This window comes from Antrostomus carolinensis, unplaced genomic scaffold (genome assembly GCF_000700745.2).
Source record: "Antrostomus carolinensis isolate BGI_N321 unplaced genomic scaffold, ASM70074v2 scaffold18175, whole genome shotgun sequence".
NCBI classification, from domain to species: Eukaryota; Metazoa; Chordata; class Aves; order Caprimulgiformes; family Caprimulgidae; genus Antrostomus; species Antrostomus carolinensis.
The window spans coordinates 15,519-35,406 of NW_010315905.1; the positions used below are offsets into that span (position 1 = coordinate 15,519).

General features: G+C 39.2%; 1 protein-coding gene across 1 annotated transcript in view; it reads right to left on the reverse strand.

The window, feature by feature from the left end:
* Nucleotides 1-19,888, reverse strand: part of LOC104525064 (vascular endothelial growth factor receptor 1-like) — a gene marked incomplete at its 3' end in the record, with an annotated part of 45,026 nt that overhangs the window by 14,822 nt on the left and 10,316 nt on the right. Inside the window, exons 4-10 of the mRNA XM_010168119.2 lie at nucleotides 17,299-17,423; nucleotides 11,686-11,848; nucleotides 11,462-11,598; nucleotides 9,765-9,939; nucleotides 7,634-7,751; nucleotides 5,504-5,673; nucleotides 4,933-5,092 (exon numbers count right to left, since the gene is read on the reverse strand). Of these exons, the coding sequence (XP_010166421.2) occupies nucleotides 4,933-5,092; nucleotides 5,504-5,673; nucleotides 7,634-7,751; nucleotides 9,765-9,939; nucleotides 11,462-11,598; nucleotides 11,686-11,848; nucleotides 17,299-17,423 (1,048 nt within the window). The remainder of the gene's footprint in view (nucleotides 1-4,932; nucleotides 5,093-5,503; nucleotides 5,674-7,633; nucleotides 7,752-9,764; nucleotides 9,940-11,461; nucleotides 11,599-11,685; nucleotides 11,849-17,298; nucleotides 17,424-19,888) is intronic.

The following is a 19,888-nucleotide window of genomic DNA, read 5'->3' on the forward strand; positions in this document are numbered from 1 at the left end:
TTACATTACTAGATCACTCTAAGAAGATTTTCTTGTAGAGAGTGGTAGGCACAAAAGCCACCAGCCAGATCCTCAGCCAGTGTGAATTTAGAGCTGAGGATCTGTCCAAATGTCAAATTAAACAAAGGCATTTTTGAACTACCTGTTTATTAATGGCATCTGACCTACTTTTACCAGCTCTAAGGACTCAGACTTCCCCTTCCCGAAAATAGAAGGTGGCATGGGGAACAAAAACAGTCAGTGCTGACAAACTAATGGGCATCAATGTTTGCAGATATCTACAATTAAATTCTGGTGATTCAGGACATTTCTAATTAAATACAATTAACATTTGTTCTTTACTTGTCCATTTTACATACCTCACTGATGTTCCAAATCTGGCTTCTCCTACATCCTAATGATTCTGCCATTCAATCCCTTATTAATACACTGACATAAACAACGCAGAAATGCAATTAGATCGCTATGCACACATGACCTGCCTCCTCTTTCACTGAACCTGGTGAAAGTCTGGCCATGCACTTTCATTACAGTGGTCTCAGGCTTTCTATATCTCTGCAGAAGTTTCAAGGAAAACCTCTAGTTTTTGCCTTGCTGGGATCCACGACACACTCCTCTTCCTTCCTGTGCAGTGCTGGAGAGCTGTTGCTGTAGAAAAATTATTCACCTGACCCTACCTTCACACTGCAGACAAACCTCAAAGGGAGGTAATATTCCCTTCTCATCACTCTGTGTTAAACCAGTAGTGATTCCACTGAGGAGTACGGACCCACATCAGAACATTACAAATGTCATGGTTTCCTGAGATTAGCTCTTTGGCAGCAGTACTAGCTTCAGCATTGCTGCACAGCCCCTGGTCCCTACCACCCATCTGTCTTCCACTTCAGATATTCATCCCTTTCATTCCCAGTGTCACCAGTCAAGCAGTTTTACCACCTGACACCATAGACAGAGGGCCAGAAAATGAGGTACTGGTTTTTCCAATGACTTTGGTTTTGTAGGTATCTCCATAGTACCATTATGATTCTCTCTCCCTCATGCACACACACAGAGAAAAAAAACAAAAGCCAAAAAAACCCACCAACTGATGTGATGACAAGGTTGTAAAGTAATATATCTACTTTGAGGCTAAACAAAACTGATAGCTCAAGGAGAAAGGGAGGCAGTGAGGTAGTGGGAGAGTCGGAACACCCAAGGTAAAATTTCAGTGTTGTATTTTTCAGTTTCTGAAGGGCCAATCGGTCAAACCCTGGCCAGAACATGATGAAGATGTCTTTTGAACTGCCCACATGGAAATGTCCAGGGAGAGAAACTGCTCCCAAATGACACTGCACAACCGCAGAGGAAACTAGTGGTTCCACTGAACAGTATCAATATCCCACACACCTTTCTTGGCAATCTCTGCCACATCAGTTTCAGATAAACACAAATCTGCTGAAGAGATTCAGGTCAAGAACCGTTAACATCAAGCATGTTCCCAGTGTGTAGACTCTTATTTTGCAGCCTCAGAATTGATGAGTTTTAGGTGGATCCCAGCTTGGCTGGATCTGGAGACCCTCAGCCAGCCCTGCCTCTGCTGACAACCCAGCCTAAGCAAAAACAAGGTAAGAAAGAACAACTCCAGGGTGGGAGGAAAGAGGCCAAGGAAGCTGATGGATGCTGCAGGACAAGTGTCCCACAGATTGTCTTCTGCTATATCCACTGAGCAACTGGGGCTGCCCAGCCTGGGAATGTGTGTGTCTGCTACAGGGAAGCAGAATAAGATGGAGTAAAATAGCACTGGAAAAGAAATTTCATGTTCATTTGAGGAAGACTGATCTTTAATTTTTTTTATTGTGGTTTTTTTTTTTTTAAAACTCTCCTTGCATCTTCTGTTGTCTTTGGCCTGCCATCTCTGAGTTTACTAGCCCTGCATAAACTTTAAAGAACCCCCAAAACAACAGTTTTAACCCCTGACAGTTTTTCTTGACTCTTATGTTTCCTTGCTGGGGTGAACATCAGAAGAGAATCTTTCTACCTATCCACCTAGTTAGCTGGCTAGCTAACAAAAGGTTATTTAATGGCAGTAGAGTTAGTTTAAGAAAGGTAATTTTAACAGAAAATAAAGAATAGGGAATTTTAATGATGTTGCTCTCTCCATATTCCAAAATAAGTCACATTTATTGAGCAATTTTACAGGGGTTTTGTTTGTTTGGTTGTTTTTTCATTTTTTTACCAGAAAGCTATGGAAACTGTTTAATTTGGCTGGCCTCCTGTTACTGGCCTAAATGAAGTAGAGAGGAAAGTTATGCAAATTGATTGTATCAATCACAAAGCATTAAAATGTTTCTGCATTTTGTTTAAAAGCAATGGAATCCACTGAGGTATTTTTAGGTTTTTGAAACAGAAATACTGTCTGGAACAGAAATTGAAAGAAGAAGCCAGATAACCTAACAGTTTCTGTTAAGGAGCCCATGGGCAACAGTCCTTCAAGAATAAAACCATCTAATTTATGCAGTATGCATCGTTCCCCAGCTTGCAGTGATAGTACTCAAACAATGTGAAGTTAAGCACATATATAACTTTGGAGCAAACAGTTCTGTGCACTGCAAGGTCTGCAGCAACAGCATCTCTTTACTTGGAGTGTGTGCTCTGTTCCGTGGCATGGGATTCAAAAACATGATGAGCATCCCTACTGCCATACACTGAATAATGGTAACCTCTGGGGGTTTATCCGCTTAAGGTAGAAGGTACATCTGTGCACAGAAACAGGCATTACTTGAGCACAAATAGGGTAATATTTTGGCCTTGGAAAACTAATGTTGTGCAGGTAAATCCAAAGAAATGCTATAATGGCAGAATAAGATACATTTTTTATGTGCTGCATAAGGTAAACACACCTTAAATCTGTTGTTTAGGCAATCCTCCCCTCACACAAAGAGGAAAATACAGTGAAATAGGTGGGATTAAAGGGTTCTCCAGTCCTTCAGGGAGAACATCTGCACTGGCACAGACATCAGCCTGAGCAAGCCATGACAGCTGCCGAGGTACTCCCCTCTGCTCCCTTCCTGGGGCAGGAGACAAAATGTAATAATTCAGGTATTTCTGTCTTTCTGAGATAGTTAATTGTCACCATATTATTCAGAGGGAGTCATTCCACACCTTTTAGGCAAAGCATTAAAAATCGTGTTCTCCAGACTACTTCAATGGGCATTTAAAGAAGAAGGAAGGGGAGGGGGTTAAAGAGAATTGTCACAGAACAATTATGAAGGCAATTTGGAAGCAAGTCTGGAAACAACCTTGTAACAGAGCCAATAGCTGATTCAAATTGTTACATTTCTCCTTTGATCACCTGCTCAAACACACTTCTAATTAGCATTTAATTGAGTCTACAGTTTAGCACATTATTAAACACCTGCTTGTGGTTCTTCGTTTCTATTTCTGATGACACACTCTTCTGTGCTGTAGTACAGATCTGTGCTTGTTAATAGGAGGAAATATTTGACAATGAACAAGCACCACCCCAACTCCCAAAGAAGAACCAACTGTGTTATCAGTGCTGCATGGTGATTTCAATCCAGAGCATGCACAGATGTATAAACACATGAAAGAAACTAAAGGATTGAAAATTTTCATACAAGTCTTTCACAGGATTCCTCTACTTAAAAGACGTTGTGATTTCTTTTACACCTTGCACCTATAAGCAAAAATAAATTCTCAGAATTTTGCGACTTGTCCTTTGAAGGTATCATAACAGGTAGAGGAAATGCAGCCCTCACCTGTCCTCGAAATGGAGGATTTCAGGTTATACCTGTTCCAGCAAAAGGAGAGATTGCTAGTGCCACCTCTTGGTGAGAGGGGCACAGAAAGCCATCCATTAGCACAATGCCAAAGCAAGGCATAATTGGAAAATCTATGTGTGCTTCTACGAAGTGCTGACTCTCTCATTGATCATAAAGCACTAACAAGCACCTTTAATTTGAAATAAGATGTTTGTCTTCTTTAATTGAATGGAGTGTCTTGTATTCCTGCAGTTAAGCATGTGCTTAAATGTTTGGCTGGATTGGCATTAAAACCCAGTTCTATGGAAGCATTTAAAAAGTTAGATCCTATACAAAATTATTAACTTCAACTGAAACTGAGAAAATGCCGGTTTCTAAACTTTTGTTAGGTTTTTAAATATATTTGTTGTGCTGTGATTCAAATTCCTTGCATGTTTGAGCCTTCCAATAGTAGCTTAATGCTAATATCATTGTGGAGGTTGAGTGTCAATCATTAAGACTGCGTCAGATTTCATGATTCAGGAAAAGCTTTGGATAAATGAATTAACATACAAACTTGCAGTCGTAAGAAAACGGAGTTCAAAAGAAAGCTTAAATATAAAAGAGGATTAGTCAAGCGCCACATCAGCATCAAGTTTGTATGGTGCCTGTTGAAATATCATCTGGAGAATGCTGGACACATTTGGCTTGCTGAACTGAAGCTATGAGTCAATGTATCACAAGAAAGATTTGACCTTCCTAATAGATTTCTGTTGAATTTCAGAAGAAGCCACACAGGGGAATATGCCCCTGTGCATAGAGGAAAGCATGGAAATCTCCTCCATGAAAAAGCATGTGAACTTTGCAAGACATTGTCTGCAAGGCTTCCCTCATAAAAATTAAATAGCAATTATCGCCTCTGGGTAGTGCATGCATGAACAGTAGTGAACTATAAATAAACCTAAGTAGCAACACAAAATAAAGACTCTGCCCTCCCTTTTCAAATAATGATGCAGAAAAAAATTGTGTTGTGCCTACATGTTTACTAAAAAATATGTTGATTAAAAGTATAGAAACTCTACTAACTAAGCAACAGTCATGACAAACTTTATTCTTGTAAAAAGGTAAATATTTAAATGTAACAGTAAGAGAAGACATGCTAAATAGAAGTAAGGAAACTGAACTGTCCTACCTTATTTTGGAATGGTTTTGTCTACAAGGATACCACATCCATGTGATTTTAGGCTGAGGAATACCATACACCGTGCATGTCAACACTTGTTTGCTGCTCAGTAAATACAGATTGGGATCAGGGAATGATGACACGGCATTTTCATATATCTGGGGTTTCACTGTAAAGGGTAAGAATTGGAAAGCAATTAAAACAAGCTCATTTCCAGTGTATTGCATGACCATGAAAATGCCACATTCCTGCAGGGTGAGTAATAAGAAAAATTCCCAGGAGAACAAAGAAAGGCAGCAGGCCTAAGTCAAGTCAGATGAGCAGTTAGTAACACATTTCAGTCATCAGGAACAAGTATGTGACCATGGAAGACAGAAACCTTTCTAAGGAAAACCAGCGTCCGTCTTCTGATTCCAAGATGGTTCTGTCACCCCGCATACAGGGCTTGGATTTGGGTCCATGAAAGTCAGTAAGAAAATCCACAATTACCTGAACTGTGCAAGATCAATGAAAATCTATCTCAATGAAAATTTAGCATTTACATGTTCAGGAGAAGCATGGGAACATGCTGTGAACTTACCATTTACTGTTAGAGTGACTGTAAGATTCTTAGACAAGTTCCACTGTCTTATGCTCAATATTATAGTGTAGTTTCCAGCATCTTCCTCAGCAACATCCTTGATGATTAATGAATAGTCTCTAACCATGTACCGAGCACACTTTTCAGCAGCAGGTAGCCCATCCTTTAACCTGTTCAAAATAATTCCAGAAATGAAAATTTTGAAAAATAATGTTGCTTAAAATGCCTGCATTATTTCATTTCACAGCATTTCTCAATCTTTGGGTAAGGACTGAATCTACAGTCTGAGCTTCTGTTTACCAGAGGCTTGTCTTTCCTTACATATAAGATTGCTGATATTTATAAAGCATTTTGGAGAATATCACTCTATATTTTTAAATTGATAAGGATCTGACAGGGCTCAATAGTATTTGGAGTTGCTGAAAATTGCAACCCTGTCTCTGAAGATCTGGTTTTCCATGCTTGTGCCACCATTCAGTCTAAAAGACAACCATTTTGGCTTAGAGTCATTCACATGAATACAGGTTGCATCATCTAGCACTGACCACTTCTTTATGACCTCAGAATACATCCTGGGACAAAGTATTACAGTAGCCTAAGCACAGCTGTGATTTTAGGAAGAGGAAGAGTAAGTAGATTAGATAAGCACTTAAAAATCAGATATCCTGCTATCAAGTGAATGTTTTTAAAGATAACAGAAAATCAAGATAGAAAGTACTGTTGCTCACAAACAGACTCCTAAAGAAGCACAACATTTTTCTTCAAAGTCTAAAATACAGCATAAAGCACATTTTGGTAGGTTGCTGTATGAAGGTTTACATGATGTTCGTAGGAGAGTACAACAGAGTTTCACTATGATGATTGACTTGATTAAAATGATTCACAGGTTTTAGTAAGTATTTACAGAAAATTCTTACAGGTATTAGAGGAGCAGTAAAAAATGGGTCTAAGGACTATGGATTTAGGCATTTCACCGTATCTATATTTTAGAGAACCACAGAATAATTGAGGTGGAAAGAGCTTCTGGAGATCGCCTAGTCCAACTCCTTGGTCAACGCAAGGTCAGCAGGTTGCCCAAGACCATTTTCAGTCTGGTTTTGACTGTCTCCAAGGATGGAGACTCCACAGCCTCTCTGAACTACTTGTTCCAGTGTTTGACCAACCTCACAGTGATAAATAAATAAATAAATGGATATTCTTGTTTAAATGGAATTTTTTGTATTTCAGAATTGTTGGATCTATGTGTGTAGTCAACAAGTCCAACAATTAAAGAAACAGAAATTACAATATAAATGGCTAGCATCAGCTCCACTTTCTCCTGTTAATTTTCCAAGTGGAGCTATAAATGTAAGGGGTTTGTAAAACAAAATATAATGTTTGGAGTAAAAGTAATTTCTGGCTGTGAGTAACACCAACTCTCACTGTTCATGTATGTAGGGTTTGTTTTCTTAATCAGTCTTGTCACAGACCCTTTGTTAAAGTGCAATGAATTGAGCCAGAGCTACTGGTATTTAAAATGATTTAAACAAAAAAACCCCTTGAGGTCATGAATAGATAACATTGTTCTATGTAACAGTGGTTTGGGTTAATACAAAAAACTGTTCAGTAGATTTCTTAGCACAGTATACACGAGCCAAAGGGAACGCTCCAGTCACTAAAGTAAATCTACAAACTGAAGATCATCGTGTAATAAAACCAACTTTCATTGCTTTTCTAACAGCGTATGTCTGTATGACTCAATTCAGTCACTTTCATGAAAATCTTATTTTCTTTCTCCTATTGTCTGAAAAGTTCAGGTCTCATATCGAGGGTTGAGTGAAGCTGGATGCAACACTTCAGTCAAGGTTGGTAGAGAGTCCATTGATTTCAATATGAGACATATCTAACATATTTGAAGATCTGAGCTTTAAACTTTCCAGACCTCCTTTTTTGCACTTGCAAAATGGGAACAATTTTCTTAGCAATTGTTAAAACCTGGGACAACCCTGAAACTTCCAATAAAACTCTACAGCTGTATTATCTCCAATTTGTTGCCATTTCAAGGGGTCTTATTTGAATACTTTACGAAAATATTACTTTTTGTCTAAGAAGTTGTCCAGCATGCATACGTGGAAGTAACTGTTGTCCTACCATATCACCTCTGGAGAGGGAAATGCCTTCACTTTCATTGACAAACGATAGGATTTTCTTCCAGCTACAGCCTCCAGCGCAGTTTTTCTTCGACGCTTCAAGTTAATGAACATTTTATCTTAAACAGAAGAAAAAGAGTGCACCTATATTACTGATTTTAAGCCTACAAAGTAAGTCATTTTACTAAAGAGAGCAGGAATCCAGATAAAAATTAGCTTTAATAATTTTGGTGTTCCCACATGGCAACAGCAAGAATAAAGCCTAACTTCCTGGAGATCTATAAAACATAGAGAAGAATACCACAAATATACAAGAAACTGAGACACAGTTCCCAGGCCAGAAATCTGCCTGGAGAAGATATGCTCTAGGCAAATTCACATTATGCTTCAGTCAGAAAAAAATGCACTAGTTTCAACACAAGAGATAAGGTGGTCTGTGGTACATAGGAAGCTGAACTAGATGAGCAGATGACCCTTCCACTCCCAAAGGCCAAGAATCAATGAATATTCCAAGAGAAAATATTCTGCCAGAGAGGATTTAAGGGTCCTTCAGAGGAACAGCAAAGGAAAAGGCAGAAACTTTCTTTATCACTGGTAAACAGCTGTTTCATCAAACAAACAAAACTTTATCACTTCATTGGAACAATCTCAACCTGCTGGAATTTTTTCTTTTCCAGTTGTACTGTCCCATGTTTCAAACTCTCTGGCAAGTTCATGGGTTTTACCAGAGGCAAGAAAACACAATATTTGTATAATACATGATAAAATATATTTTTTCCCCTCCAAACTGCATTTGAGCAAAAAAATCTATTTGAAACATTAAAAATGGTTTGAGTGTCCTTTTGATAGTAACTATGGTGCAATATTTACTCACATTATGAACTGCATAAGGATGTTGGTTACCTATTAAACAAGTGCAATATTCAATCACACTTGCCAAGTACATTGAAAACAACATGCACAAGATAAATCAGTAGTTTAATTACACAAGTCAAGTTGTAAAGACACAACCTGGATTCTGCAAACCCTTATTCACACAGGCTCTTTCTAATATCAGTATCCCATGGATGGGGCTGCTTATGTGAATATAAGGGTTTACAGGCTAGCTTCAACAGTTTCAGCTTCTCTGACTTTAATTTTAATCTAAAACTCAGTTTCTGACAGCTTTAGCTTATCTACTTAAGAATATAAGTGGGTATTATGATTCATCCTATGTCCCCAGTGACTTAGTCCAGGGTTTAAATAGGTAAAATGGATTGAAACACTCTCTAAGAATACTAGCATAGGGCGATTAGTCCACACTTCCAGATGACAGAGAAAAGGTAGACCACTGAAAACATGGAATAAAACAATATTCTGACCATGAGTCATCAGTCATAGAGGACACCCACCAAACTCTTGGTCTTTAACAACAATGATGCTCCAAAGATCCTGGATAGTCCTAATTGTAAGAGGATACCACAAAGAAGGTAGCTTCTGATAGAGTCCCAATGCACAGAAGTCCTAATTCACATAAATTTGAAACAACACCATAAATTTCCAAATTTCACAGAAGGCCCAGGCAGACCCTAGGGAACTCATTTAAGGCTCCCACTGTAAAACCACATTACTGAGTGTCCTGGTTTTGCCACCAAACTGAGTTGCAGTACCTTGTGCATATCTTAAATGCTCTAGTGACTACCTGCTCCATGTTAGCTAGTGTATCCATTTCTTCTTCATTTTTCAGAGAAAACAATTAATAAGTACCACGGAAGAGGAAGTGGGATTTTTCTATATAAATTCAGCTTGTATATGTTTTGAGTTTTTTGTTTGGTTGGTTGGTTTTTTTGGGTTTGATTTTTTTTTCCAGACTGTAGTTTAACTGATTGCTTCTGCCAGAACTGACTGAGGACAGGATCATCACAGTATTTAACAGACAAGAGTGATCAAACTGAACATTAATATGTTTACTGACAACAAATGGAACAGTCATGGAAGAAAAGGCACATAGTCTCTCTGGTGTCCTTCCTTTTTCTGTCCATGGTGAACATGCTATAAATTCACTTCCACTCTGGGTCAAGATGTAAAGTTATCATATGACTGGATTTGGCACATGAGCATTCAGTATTCTACAAATCTACAATGTTTCTTACCGTAAACAATGACTGTTGTGTTAACAGCTTTGATTGATGGCCCGCTCTTCACATGGCAGGTATACTGGCCTTTATCAATATCACGCACTTTGTCAACAACAAGGATACTGTAAAAAATATTGGCTTCTGTGTTCTTCTGGTCAATGCGCTGTGTTACAGAACCTCTCTTCCTTGTCTATAAAAGCAAAAATGAACAAGAAAGAGCTTAATCAAATAAATTTCATTATTATTAGGAGTTTTATTTTACTGTACTGCCGCAATACCTTAATAAAAACATCCAGATCCCTCTGTACAGCACAGACATGCAAAAGATGCCTAACATTTCTGGAGGGTCAACAATAGAAATTCTAAGTAACATTATAAAGCAATTCATTCTTATCTTCACCAAAGTTGTACTTGCATCCAAACTAGTTCTTTCCAGACAAAGATCATCCCTTCTTATGTCTTGCCATACCAACACGCTCAGCTCCCCATTGCTCCTTGTCCAGCATTGCTTGTACAAATCCCTGGAGCCACTGGCACATTGTTTGGTGCCTGGATTCAGTGTCCATAGGCAGCAGACATATAGAAGAAGAGGGCATTAACACAAGAAGGAGCGAATTCTGGAAACACTATAGGCAGAAAAGGGACTAGATTTGGCAAGGGAATAACAGGGTGGAACTGAAGATAATGTGAGTCTGAGGAGTTATTTCCTGCAACTCCTCCTCAGCCTTTGGCCTCAGAGTTTATTTAACCCAGGACACTGTTGTCTTATAAACACTGAGCACCCTTCAGTTACCATCCAAATAAAAACAAAGTAGAATTTCACAAGCGTGGTGCCTGGCTAGGGTTTGGTAAGGCAGCAATGAGCAACACAATATATTTGGAGCATTTCTTGTTGCTAAGTTGTTTATTTCTGAGGTTAAAAAAATGCCAGGGAAAATGGTTACAGTATACAAGAAACAATTGCATTAATCTTCCCTATATAATATAATAATAATTTCAGCTTGTGATTAGGCACAATGAGTGACATAATAAATGATCTTGATGTGAATCACCAGCATAAATCAAATTGTCCTGAAAGGAATGGGAGTTGTAAACCTTAAAATAATGTCAAATTTCTTATCAGCTTTACACGGACGCCCTGGCAGTTGTTCTGGAAGCGACAAATATTTATGAGGATGCTCCCAATGTGGGGGGAGGAGAAGCACATTCAAGATCATTCCTGTAGTTGTCAAAACAAGAGGATTGTTCATGTGACACTTAACAAATGAGATCTTGGCTAGCTAAATAAAAAATATCTTTTCTAAACATGCTTGAGTTGGGTGCCTGACTGTCTGCCAGTCTTTGAAATGAATGTGTTGAGAAAGACAGCCTAGCTGAAAACTCTTTTTTGTCACAAGAGAGAGCTCCTGCTTGGGTCTGGCTGATAGATTTCTACAGTTTCTCCAGGTCGAAAAGAAGCTCCCAGAGATGAAACAGTTCTAGTGTTCCCTCTTGATTAAGCAATATAACCAGAGTGCATTGTGTAAACATGTTTACTCATTCAATTAAGCACCAGAAAGAAAAAATAAACCTTTAAAGACATGCCAGTAAGGGTCAAAACAATGGAATGTGAGCCACGGCAAGCATTTTGAGGCAAAATTCCTCTTGGGATGCTGGATGCAATGCGGTCTATGGGAAACCCCCAGTTTCTTTATTTCAGCCACAGCACTCACCTCTCCAGGATAAGTCCACGTCATCTGCACTCTGGTGTTCCAGGCTGCAGTGACAGTGCAGTTAATTGCCAGGCTTTCTCCTTTCAGCAACTTGACAAGACGCGGGGTGCTTAACTGAACATCAAAAATTGTGTTGGCTGCATGTGATGGAGAGAAAGCAAAGTGAATAACGTCACCAGAGCAGAGTGCTTTCTGAAAGATGGGGAGTGGAGAACATTACTTACTTTCTCGGTGTGTTAGGTACTTTGTGCTATACTTGTGTCCACCGACGGTTGTCTCGCAACTCAGGAGCCCTATGAATTTGTAGGTTGCCTTAGGTATTCTGAAGCCTTTCATGCTGTCCCAGATTATTGTCTTGCCATCAGGAATTAGGGTTTCTCGTGGAATCTGGAAGTGTCAAACATGCATCTTAAAAACAGCTCATCCTCATGCCACTCTCTAATCAAAGCAGCCTAATAAAAAGGAATGGGAAAAAAAAACCCTAAAAAATGCCAATCAAAGTAGAAAGGATGACATTTAAATATGCAGATTTTTCAAGTCACATTTTCATCACAAAATAGAGGAAAAATCTGGGAAAAGAATGTGAATGTTTTATTTGTTTCCAAGATTTCATTATTTATAACAGGATGTAATTTTTGACACAATAGATTGACATTATCATTAGCCTCAGCACTTGGGCTGCTATTCTGTTGGCTCCTGGTTGGCAGCTAAAGTGCTCGCCTTGGCAACCTTTGCAATTAAGCATCCTGGTTTCACCACTGAGACATATATACACATTTTCAATGGAGGTGACAAATGGACTTAATTTGCTGTCATTTCGTGGCTTTAACAAATTCCTGCCAGGATTCAATCATGCTTCTCACATTTATGTTATCTAAAGGACTGGACTATTAAAAAAAAAAAAAAAGTTAAGGACATAAATGCCTGTTCCAAAGCTGACAGGATGCAGAGTACACATCTCTAAGTCATTACATGCAACATGAAGTGCAAATTTTAAAGCCACAAATCTTTCTTGGGCAGTTTTATTGAGAACTACTGATCATACCAAATGAGGAAAGTCGTATTGACTAGAGATTTTGAAAGGATGCCTTGAAACAATAAGTACATCACATTTCCACAGAAAAAGTATTCAGTACATTTTTAAAATCCGGCACTTGTAAATCCTTCTGAAGCTGAGGACCCAACAAGTAATTAGTGTAAAGCCGTCAGGTGTTTTTAAACTTGAGACCTGAAATCTAATACAGGCTAAAATATTGCCATGTGGGATCAAATATTCACTTTGTCAGTAGTAAAGATTATATTTTACATTAGGATCCTTTGAGTTTTAAGTCTAATTTTAATAAGGTTTCAAGAAAACCCTGAAAAGGCAAAGCATGATATAGGCATTGAAGCTCAGAGAAGACCTCTTGCTTTCACATCATGTTTTTGTTGTTATGCCTTATCAATGGAAGAAATGCCACTGTGGATAACACAGAGGTCAGCCATGAGTACAAAGCCTGCATGTGACTCTACTTCTATAAAGCTTGTTTTTATGGTAAAAATAACATGTTTTTAAAGATGGCATGTAGCAGAGTTTCTTCCACTTTATTTGAGCAGAGGACTTGTATGCTGGCCAGTCCCCTCCTTCTTACAGCCAAAGCCAGCACGGGTGGCTGCCAACAACTGGGAGAAGCGTGGCTGCCTGGCACCTTCTGGCGTGGTACAACTTCCCTCCAAAACACGGCACTCTTAATGCTGCCTGCTTAACGTGTACTGAAAGCTGCCCCCGAGATTACAACCACTCATGTCATGCCACTTCCTCAGACAGAAGTGCATGATGAATCAAATGAACAATAATTACAGAGCACAAAATGCTGCGGTAGAATTCCTTATCTTTACAACAGCTGATAAAACACTATAATAAGCAGGCAAATCACAGGGAAAGTGTGTGTTACACACACACACACACACACACACACAAGTAAAGCCCGTTACATTACAGCCTGCTGGCTAGCATTCAGCAATATCTTGGACTCGAAGAGCTCTGTTGCCATTCCTGCACTAAATAAAACAAATATTCAAGGCTTTGGTTTAAATAGTTCATAGTTACGCTTTTGAGAGCTTCAACTGGATTTATCCTCTTGCTGCTTTGGTGGAAACCAAACTACTTCTGGGCACATTCCTCTATAGGTTTTCATATATACCGTGAAAAAAAAGAGACAAGTCAGAGCTTCAGAGCCTCCTTAGACTGACATTTCCCAGGGAATGCGTTAACTTCACGTTAATTATTTAATTGACGGATTACTGGATTTGTATTATCTATACTCCAGGAATGGGAAAGTAACCAAAACACTCAGGAAGTGTCTGAGGCTTGGAAATAAAGTGCTCATAAATATGATCCTGTTTTGCAAAACCAAATTTTGTTGGTTGTCTGTATATCCAATAGGCTCACCTGCTCCGGAGGCAAATCTTTGCCTACACAGTTTACTCATCTGACACCCCTAAAAACCAGCCAGAGCTACATCTTTTTACGCAGCTTTTTGCAGCTTCAAGACTAAGCAGTTGCACACACTCACACAGGAAAGCATAAATTGACACTTTTAATTTAATGTACGGAATACTTGAGAAAACTGAAGTCTACAACTAGCAAAAGGCCACTGTGACACAGCTGGTCTCTGGCTAAGTCAGGGAAACAAGATACTGCAAGAAGTCCCTTTCAGAGGGTGGAAATACCAGAATTTTGTCTCAGAGGAGAACAAGAGTGGTGGCTGGGTGCTCACCCTCACAGCCCTTCACAGCTCTACTCTCTCTCCTTACTTGCTTTGGTTTCTCACCCAGCTCTTCTCCACACTGTTCTCCTCTGCCAACCCCACTGATTCAGATGACTTGTTTCCCACTCTCAGAAGCACATTTACTTTGCTCTGCCCTAAACCAGCTTCCAGGCCACCACCTAGAGACACAACAACATCACCATGATAATGACTGTATAGATGATATAGGACAGAGGGTCCCAGAGTCACACAATAATTTGGGTCTGAAGGGACCTCTAGAGGTCACCTGGTCCATCCCTCATGCAAAGAAGGGTCAGTGTAGTTCAGGGCCTTGTCAAAAAACTCATCCATTTGAGAGAAGCAAAAAAAAACCTATGAAGAAACACCGTGCTGGAACAGTGAGATTTCCACTGAAGCAGCAGAGGATAAATTCAGCTAAAATAATAGCTTACAGATGGGTACCAGCACATAATGAAAGGCATTCAAAGAATCAATTTGTTGGACAGCTGCAGTAAACATGGAATTTACTGTCTATATACTTATCTGCATGAACCACATTGCTGTGAGTCCCAGCACGGTCTTGGCCTTTTACCTTCTTTGTACTTTGTTTCAAACTAGATTTGAGTTTCTTTTGGTATAGGTTGTGCCTCCTTCTTTGCTCAGCACCAATTACTGAACCTTTTTGGTACCTGGTGGCATTAACACAGTACCACCACAAGGTTTTGGGTATATACATATGGACAAGAGTATATAGTCAAGCTGTGGTTCCCCATGTCTCCAGAGTCAGAATGTATTGGAAAGAGCCAGCTGAGTATAGTAAAAATGTACATTAGAGTTTTTAATGCTTGTCTTTTCTTTCATGTTTCTATCAATTTGGGAAGGATGAGGTGGCATCATTAAGAATTCAGACTGTCCAGGTGTGTGACTCTCAACATCCTTGGGCTTTTTTTCCTCTTTTTATTCCTTAGGCCAAAGCTTATTCATCTCTATTCCTGTGAATGTCATTGTTGACTTTATAACAGAGAAAGAGGGGAGGTTTAGATTAGATATTTAGATTAGATATTAGAAGTTTTTCACTGTGAGGGTGGTCAGACACTGGAACAGGTTGCCCAAGGAAGTTGTGGATGCCCCTCCCTGGAAGTGTTTAAGGCCAGGCTGGATGAGGGTTTGAGCAACCTGATCTAGTGGAAGGTGTCCCTGCTGATGGCAGGGGGGTTGGAACTAGATGATCTTTAAGGTCCCTTCCAATCCAAACCATTCTATGATTCTATGAATCCAAAAGGAAAGTAAACAGAAGAATCAAAACATTGTACCAAAAGATGATGCTTTCTCTGTTTAACTAGATAAGAGCAAGTGAAGCCAAAAGAAGTGCATACCTTAGTTACAATAAGGTTTATCTTATTTTAAGGATCTTGAATGAGGCTGCCAGAATCATATTGACAGGAAAGATGATTTTAGAGGCTCTGGATATCTGTCTATTAAGTATTAGGTCAAAACTATAAATTAATTTCACAGGTCTTCATATGATGGAGAAGAGAAAGGGCCATCAGTTGTTGCAGATACAGGTTATAACAGGACCCGAAGGCTGGATTTGAATTGACAAGCTCCATCTCTATTTCCTGACCCCTGTTTTATTAGCTTCTTGATAAAGACTCCTCCTATGTTGTATATGATTGCCATGCTATAGAATACAATTTGTACAGACGCACAGCCTGGAAGGTAGAGCAACACAGTATCTCAGAAGGGCTAACTAAGGTAAAGGTGCAGTTTTAGTAAAAAAAAAAAAAAAAAAAAAAGGTGTAGTATTGAAGATGGACAATAAACCTTCCCCACATTGGTCCACTAAAACTAAGAAGTAGCACTTCACAGGAACAAAATGCTGGAGGTCATACTCATGCAACTGTCCCAACGAGTCCTTTCAGAAGAGGAAGATTACCAAAAAATATTCCATATTTTTACTTCCTGGCAATACAGAATGCAGAATTTAATGACTCTAATGCTGGGATTTTCTTTCCAGATCCAGAGGACTGCATTATGGGGACACTGACTTCTTCCTTTATTGCTAAATAGAAAACACTGAATAGCTTTTGCCAGCTCTCCAGAAGTAGTTTGCCTGCAGCTGTGAAATGCATTTAACACATCTCTGAATTGCTATGTGAGCAAAAACTTGCCGGAATCTTTGTACATGGGTGTCACAGATGACAAATAAAGTAAGATATGATGTAATGCATTGTAGCTTACATACTTCAGGAAATTCTGTGGTGAATTAGGGAACACGTTTATTTTTCCTGGAATGCAAAACATGTAAGCAACCAATTCTTTCTTTCAAGACTTGGCTCCAACCTCTCTTTCTCCTTCCTAGGGTATTACATCTGGTTTTGATGGTGTAAAGATGCATCTTACACCACAACCCCAAGCTAAAGGCAAGCTGATATGAAAAAAAGAAAGTAGATATGTCTCAATCTTCTCCAAAAAAGGAGAAAACCCCCTTATTTTGATATTGCTTAATAAGAGAGAAACCTGACAGGAATTTTCTCAATTACGAATTGAATATGCTGACATTTCAGAAGCAACAATACAATGCCCAAATAAGTTCCCACTTAACAATATCCACCCTATGGAAAGCCAAGCCTCATCTACTATTGATTCTATAGCCACAGAATCTTGTGTTTGCAGAAATCCTTGTACAGCCACAGCAATTCTCCAGGGACTTCATTTACCAGCTGTTCCAGAGGAAAGAGGAGAAAAGGCCAGGGAAGAGATGGGAGGAAATCTGTTCTCCTAACAAGAAATTCCTTCCTGGGCTTAAGAAACCTTTGTCAGTGAAAATGTAATAAAATGGTATTAAAAGTTTAATTTCTTCAGAAAACTCCCACCCAGTGTAAGAGATTTGATTAAGCCCTTCTGTGAGATATGAAATGAAGCCTCAGGGTCAAAATATTTCTAAACACACTGTCACTCAGAAACTTTTTTAAGAAACACTAAATTATTGAAATATTTCAAAAGCATTACAATAGTTGTAAACAAACAAACAAACAAGAGTGTTATCCACAATAACACCTTCAGAGCATGTTTGGATTGAGGTACCTTTTTTAAAGTAACAGCAATGTTTGGTGCTGTGACTCTGCATGGAATGATCATTTCTCTTCCCACAGTCATGTGTATTATTTTGGGTATATCACTGTGCATCTCTACAAATGGATTGCCTGTGTCTGCAAGAGAAGAAAAAATAAAATGTTAATATCTGGCATCTTACAACAATGTATGGAAATTGCAATGGTGCATACAGTCTTAAAAGAACTGGCTAACCCTGTCCATAATGTAAGCTGGACAAAGTCCTCAAATCACTCTTCTGTTTACTTTTATCTAAACAAGTTTAGTAAAATATTATTGAATATTTGAAAATATATTTATCACTCAATATCAATAGCAGTACTTTGGTATCTCCTTTAAAATGCAGGAGAGGTGAAGTACATTTTTGCCATTACAGCATCATCTCTACTGCTGAGAGATGTGTTTCTTATTTCAGGGCATTTCTGTTTTATTATCACCAGAAGAAATAATAAGATCAGAAGTGACTGAAATTCACTTATCGGGAAACCCCTAAACAAGACATATTTCTGCTCTCTGCAAGGAAATTGATAGAAAAAACTCATAATGACTTCACCAGGAGAAAGAATCTACTGCGATTTTCAACCCTGAGAGTGCCGACTAGTGAGAGTTAATTATTCTTCTTCTTCCACTATCACAATACCTATATGTCTCTTTTGTAAGTGACAAGGTAAATGAAAATGCCAGGAAAACATTCATTCCTGTTCGACTCAACAACTAAAGCTTGGCAGAGTAATTTACCGTCCCTCGAACAATCCTTTTAACAAAGGGCATTGTCATAAATAGCTTGTGCTGGGAACAGGGAACATTGCTGCTGCTATTGTTTGGATCACTTAACAAAGAGGGTCTCAAGCCACAGGCTCTAGCTCCAAATCTTCTTTGCAGGTGTTCAGATTTGAAGGCTCAGTTTGACTCACATCACAGATACTCTGCCTCCAAATTAACATAAGATTTGGTTTTTAACTCTTAAATTTGGAACATTCAAATCTTAATTCTGCGCTTATCTACACCTCCAATGTTTTTTCAGGCAAATCCTATTATTTTCACTCAGTCAAAAATCTTACAAATAACAATGGAAATCTTTCTTGGATAAGAAATGAGTAAAGCTAGCAAGAACTGACCCTTTATAAAACCTCAAATTGTAATACTTTATTCAAGTGTTCTGGTCCCAGACTTCTGCATGTTGACCTATGTTCACTCAAGCAGTTCTTCAAATACATTACTTTTGCTTCTCTTTCAAAAGTATGATCTGCACTTCCCAGTGCCATAAAACTGTTCTGCCCTTAGGAACCTCTTTTCTTATTATACACAATAATATTTTTGTTTGAGACGTCAAACAGGAAGAGAAGCAAATTCTGCTCTAATTTATACTGAGGAGAATCCTAAAGTAGAGTATCTCAAATGAACCTCGGGATACAGAAAAAGTTTTCCTAAAGAGGTTTAATGAAACTGTTACACAAACTTTCTGAAATGAAAACCACAATGCTTTATTTAATAATAGGTGTTAAATGTCCACTGAGATCGCAAAAGGAACTTATGAGTAATAGAGGATGCGTATATAATAAAAAATACCCTAAGGACTTGTTAGGCTAACGTTTCCTCTGCAGTACGATTCAAGGAAAGACCAAGAATGAACCTGTTTGTAGTATGGTGAAAAGAACCTTTTTTGTTTCAGGGGCTGAAGCCACAGAAGAGGTCACCTGCCCCTTAACATCACCAGACAAGCGGATTTACTACTCCCCGAAGACTCATTCATCTTTGTCACAAAATTAAGAGCTCCTGCCCAAAACCAGCAAGCTTTGCAAAGCAGTTTCCTGTATCATAATCTCCAGATCATTACAAGTGTGAGGAAGAGCTGTTCTGGGGACTACCGGCGCTGTCTGCAGACACAGTGTCACCACTGACTGGTGCCAATATCACGGCAGTGGGGGCTGTACGGCTCAGATCTCGCAGGATTCCTGCCCACCCGAAGGCAGGGACAGGAAACAAGCACAAAACACCATGCTTGGCTTTTTTTCTTCTTCAATGGAAATGCACGTTCACGCCTAGAGAAGTCAATGAAGTGCTCTATAAGAGTCAACTAAACACTCTGGCTGCTCTCAGTAGGCTTTAAAGCTCAGTCACAGCCTTTCTTGGTACACTCCCTGCAGTGGTACGCCAAGGCGTCTCCATGCCCCCGCTATTCGCGTGCAGAGCTCCCATTGACATCACTGGGGACTTCCGCCATGGGCCAGAGGGCAATCGATGGCCCCAAGTGCTCCAAATGTCTTCCTGCTTTTGATTAAAAGAAATACGCATCATGTTTCCTAGCACAGATTTGTTTTCATAATAAGTGTGGAAGCTTTTCCTGATTCCCTTTGATTTTATTCTGCTTCCTTCTTAATGGTCATAAGGGGATACTCGCAGTGCCTGAAGACCAGAATCTGGTGCAGGCTTTACCAGCCTGGATCAGGCAAAGCCGAACCCACAGCAGCACTAGGGCAAGTTATGTCACGTTAGCTGGGTATGCCAACAATGCAGAATCCTTCTGCCCCTAAATAACAACGTACCTTGCTTCTTTTTTCCT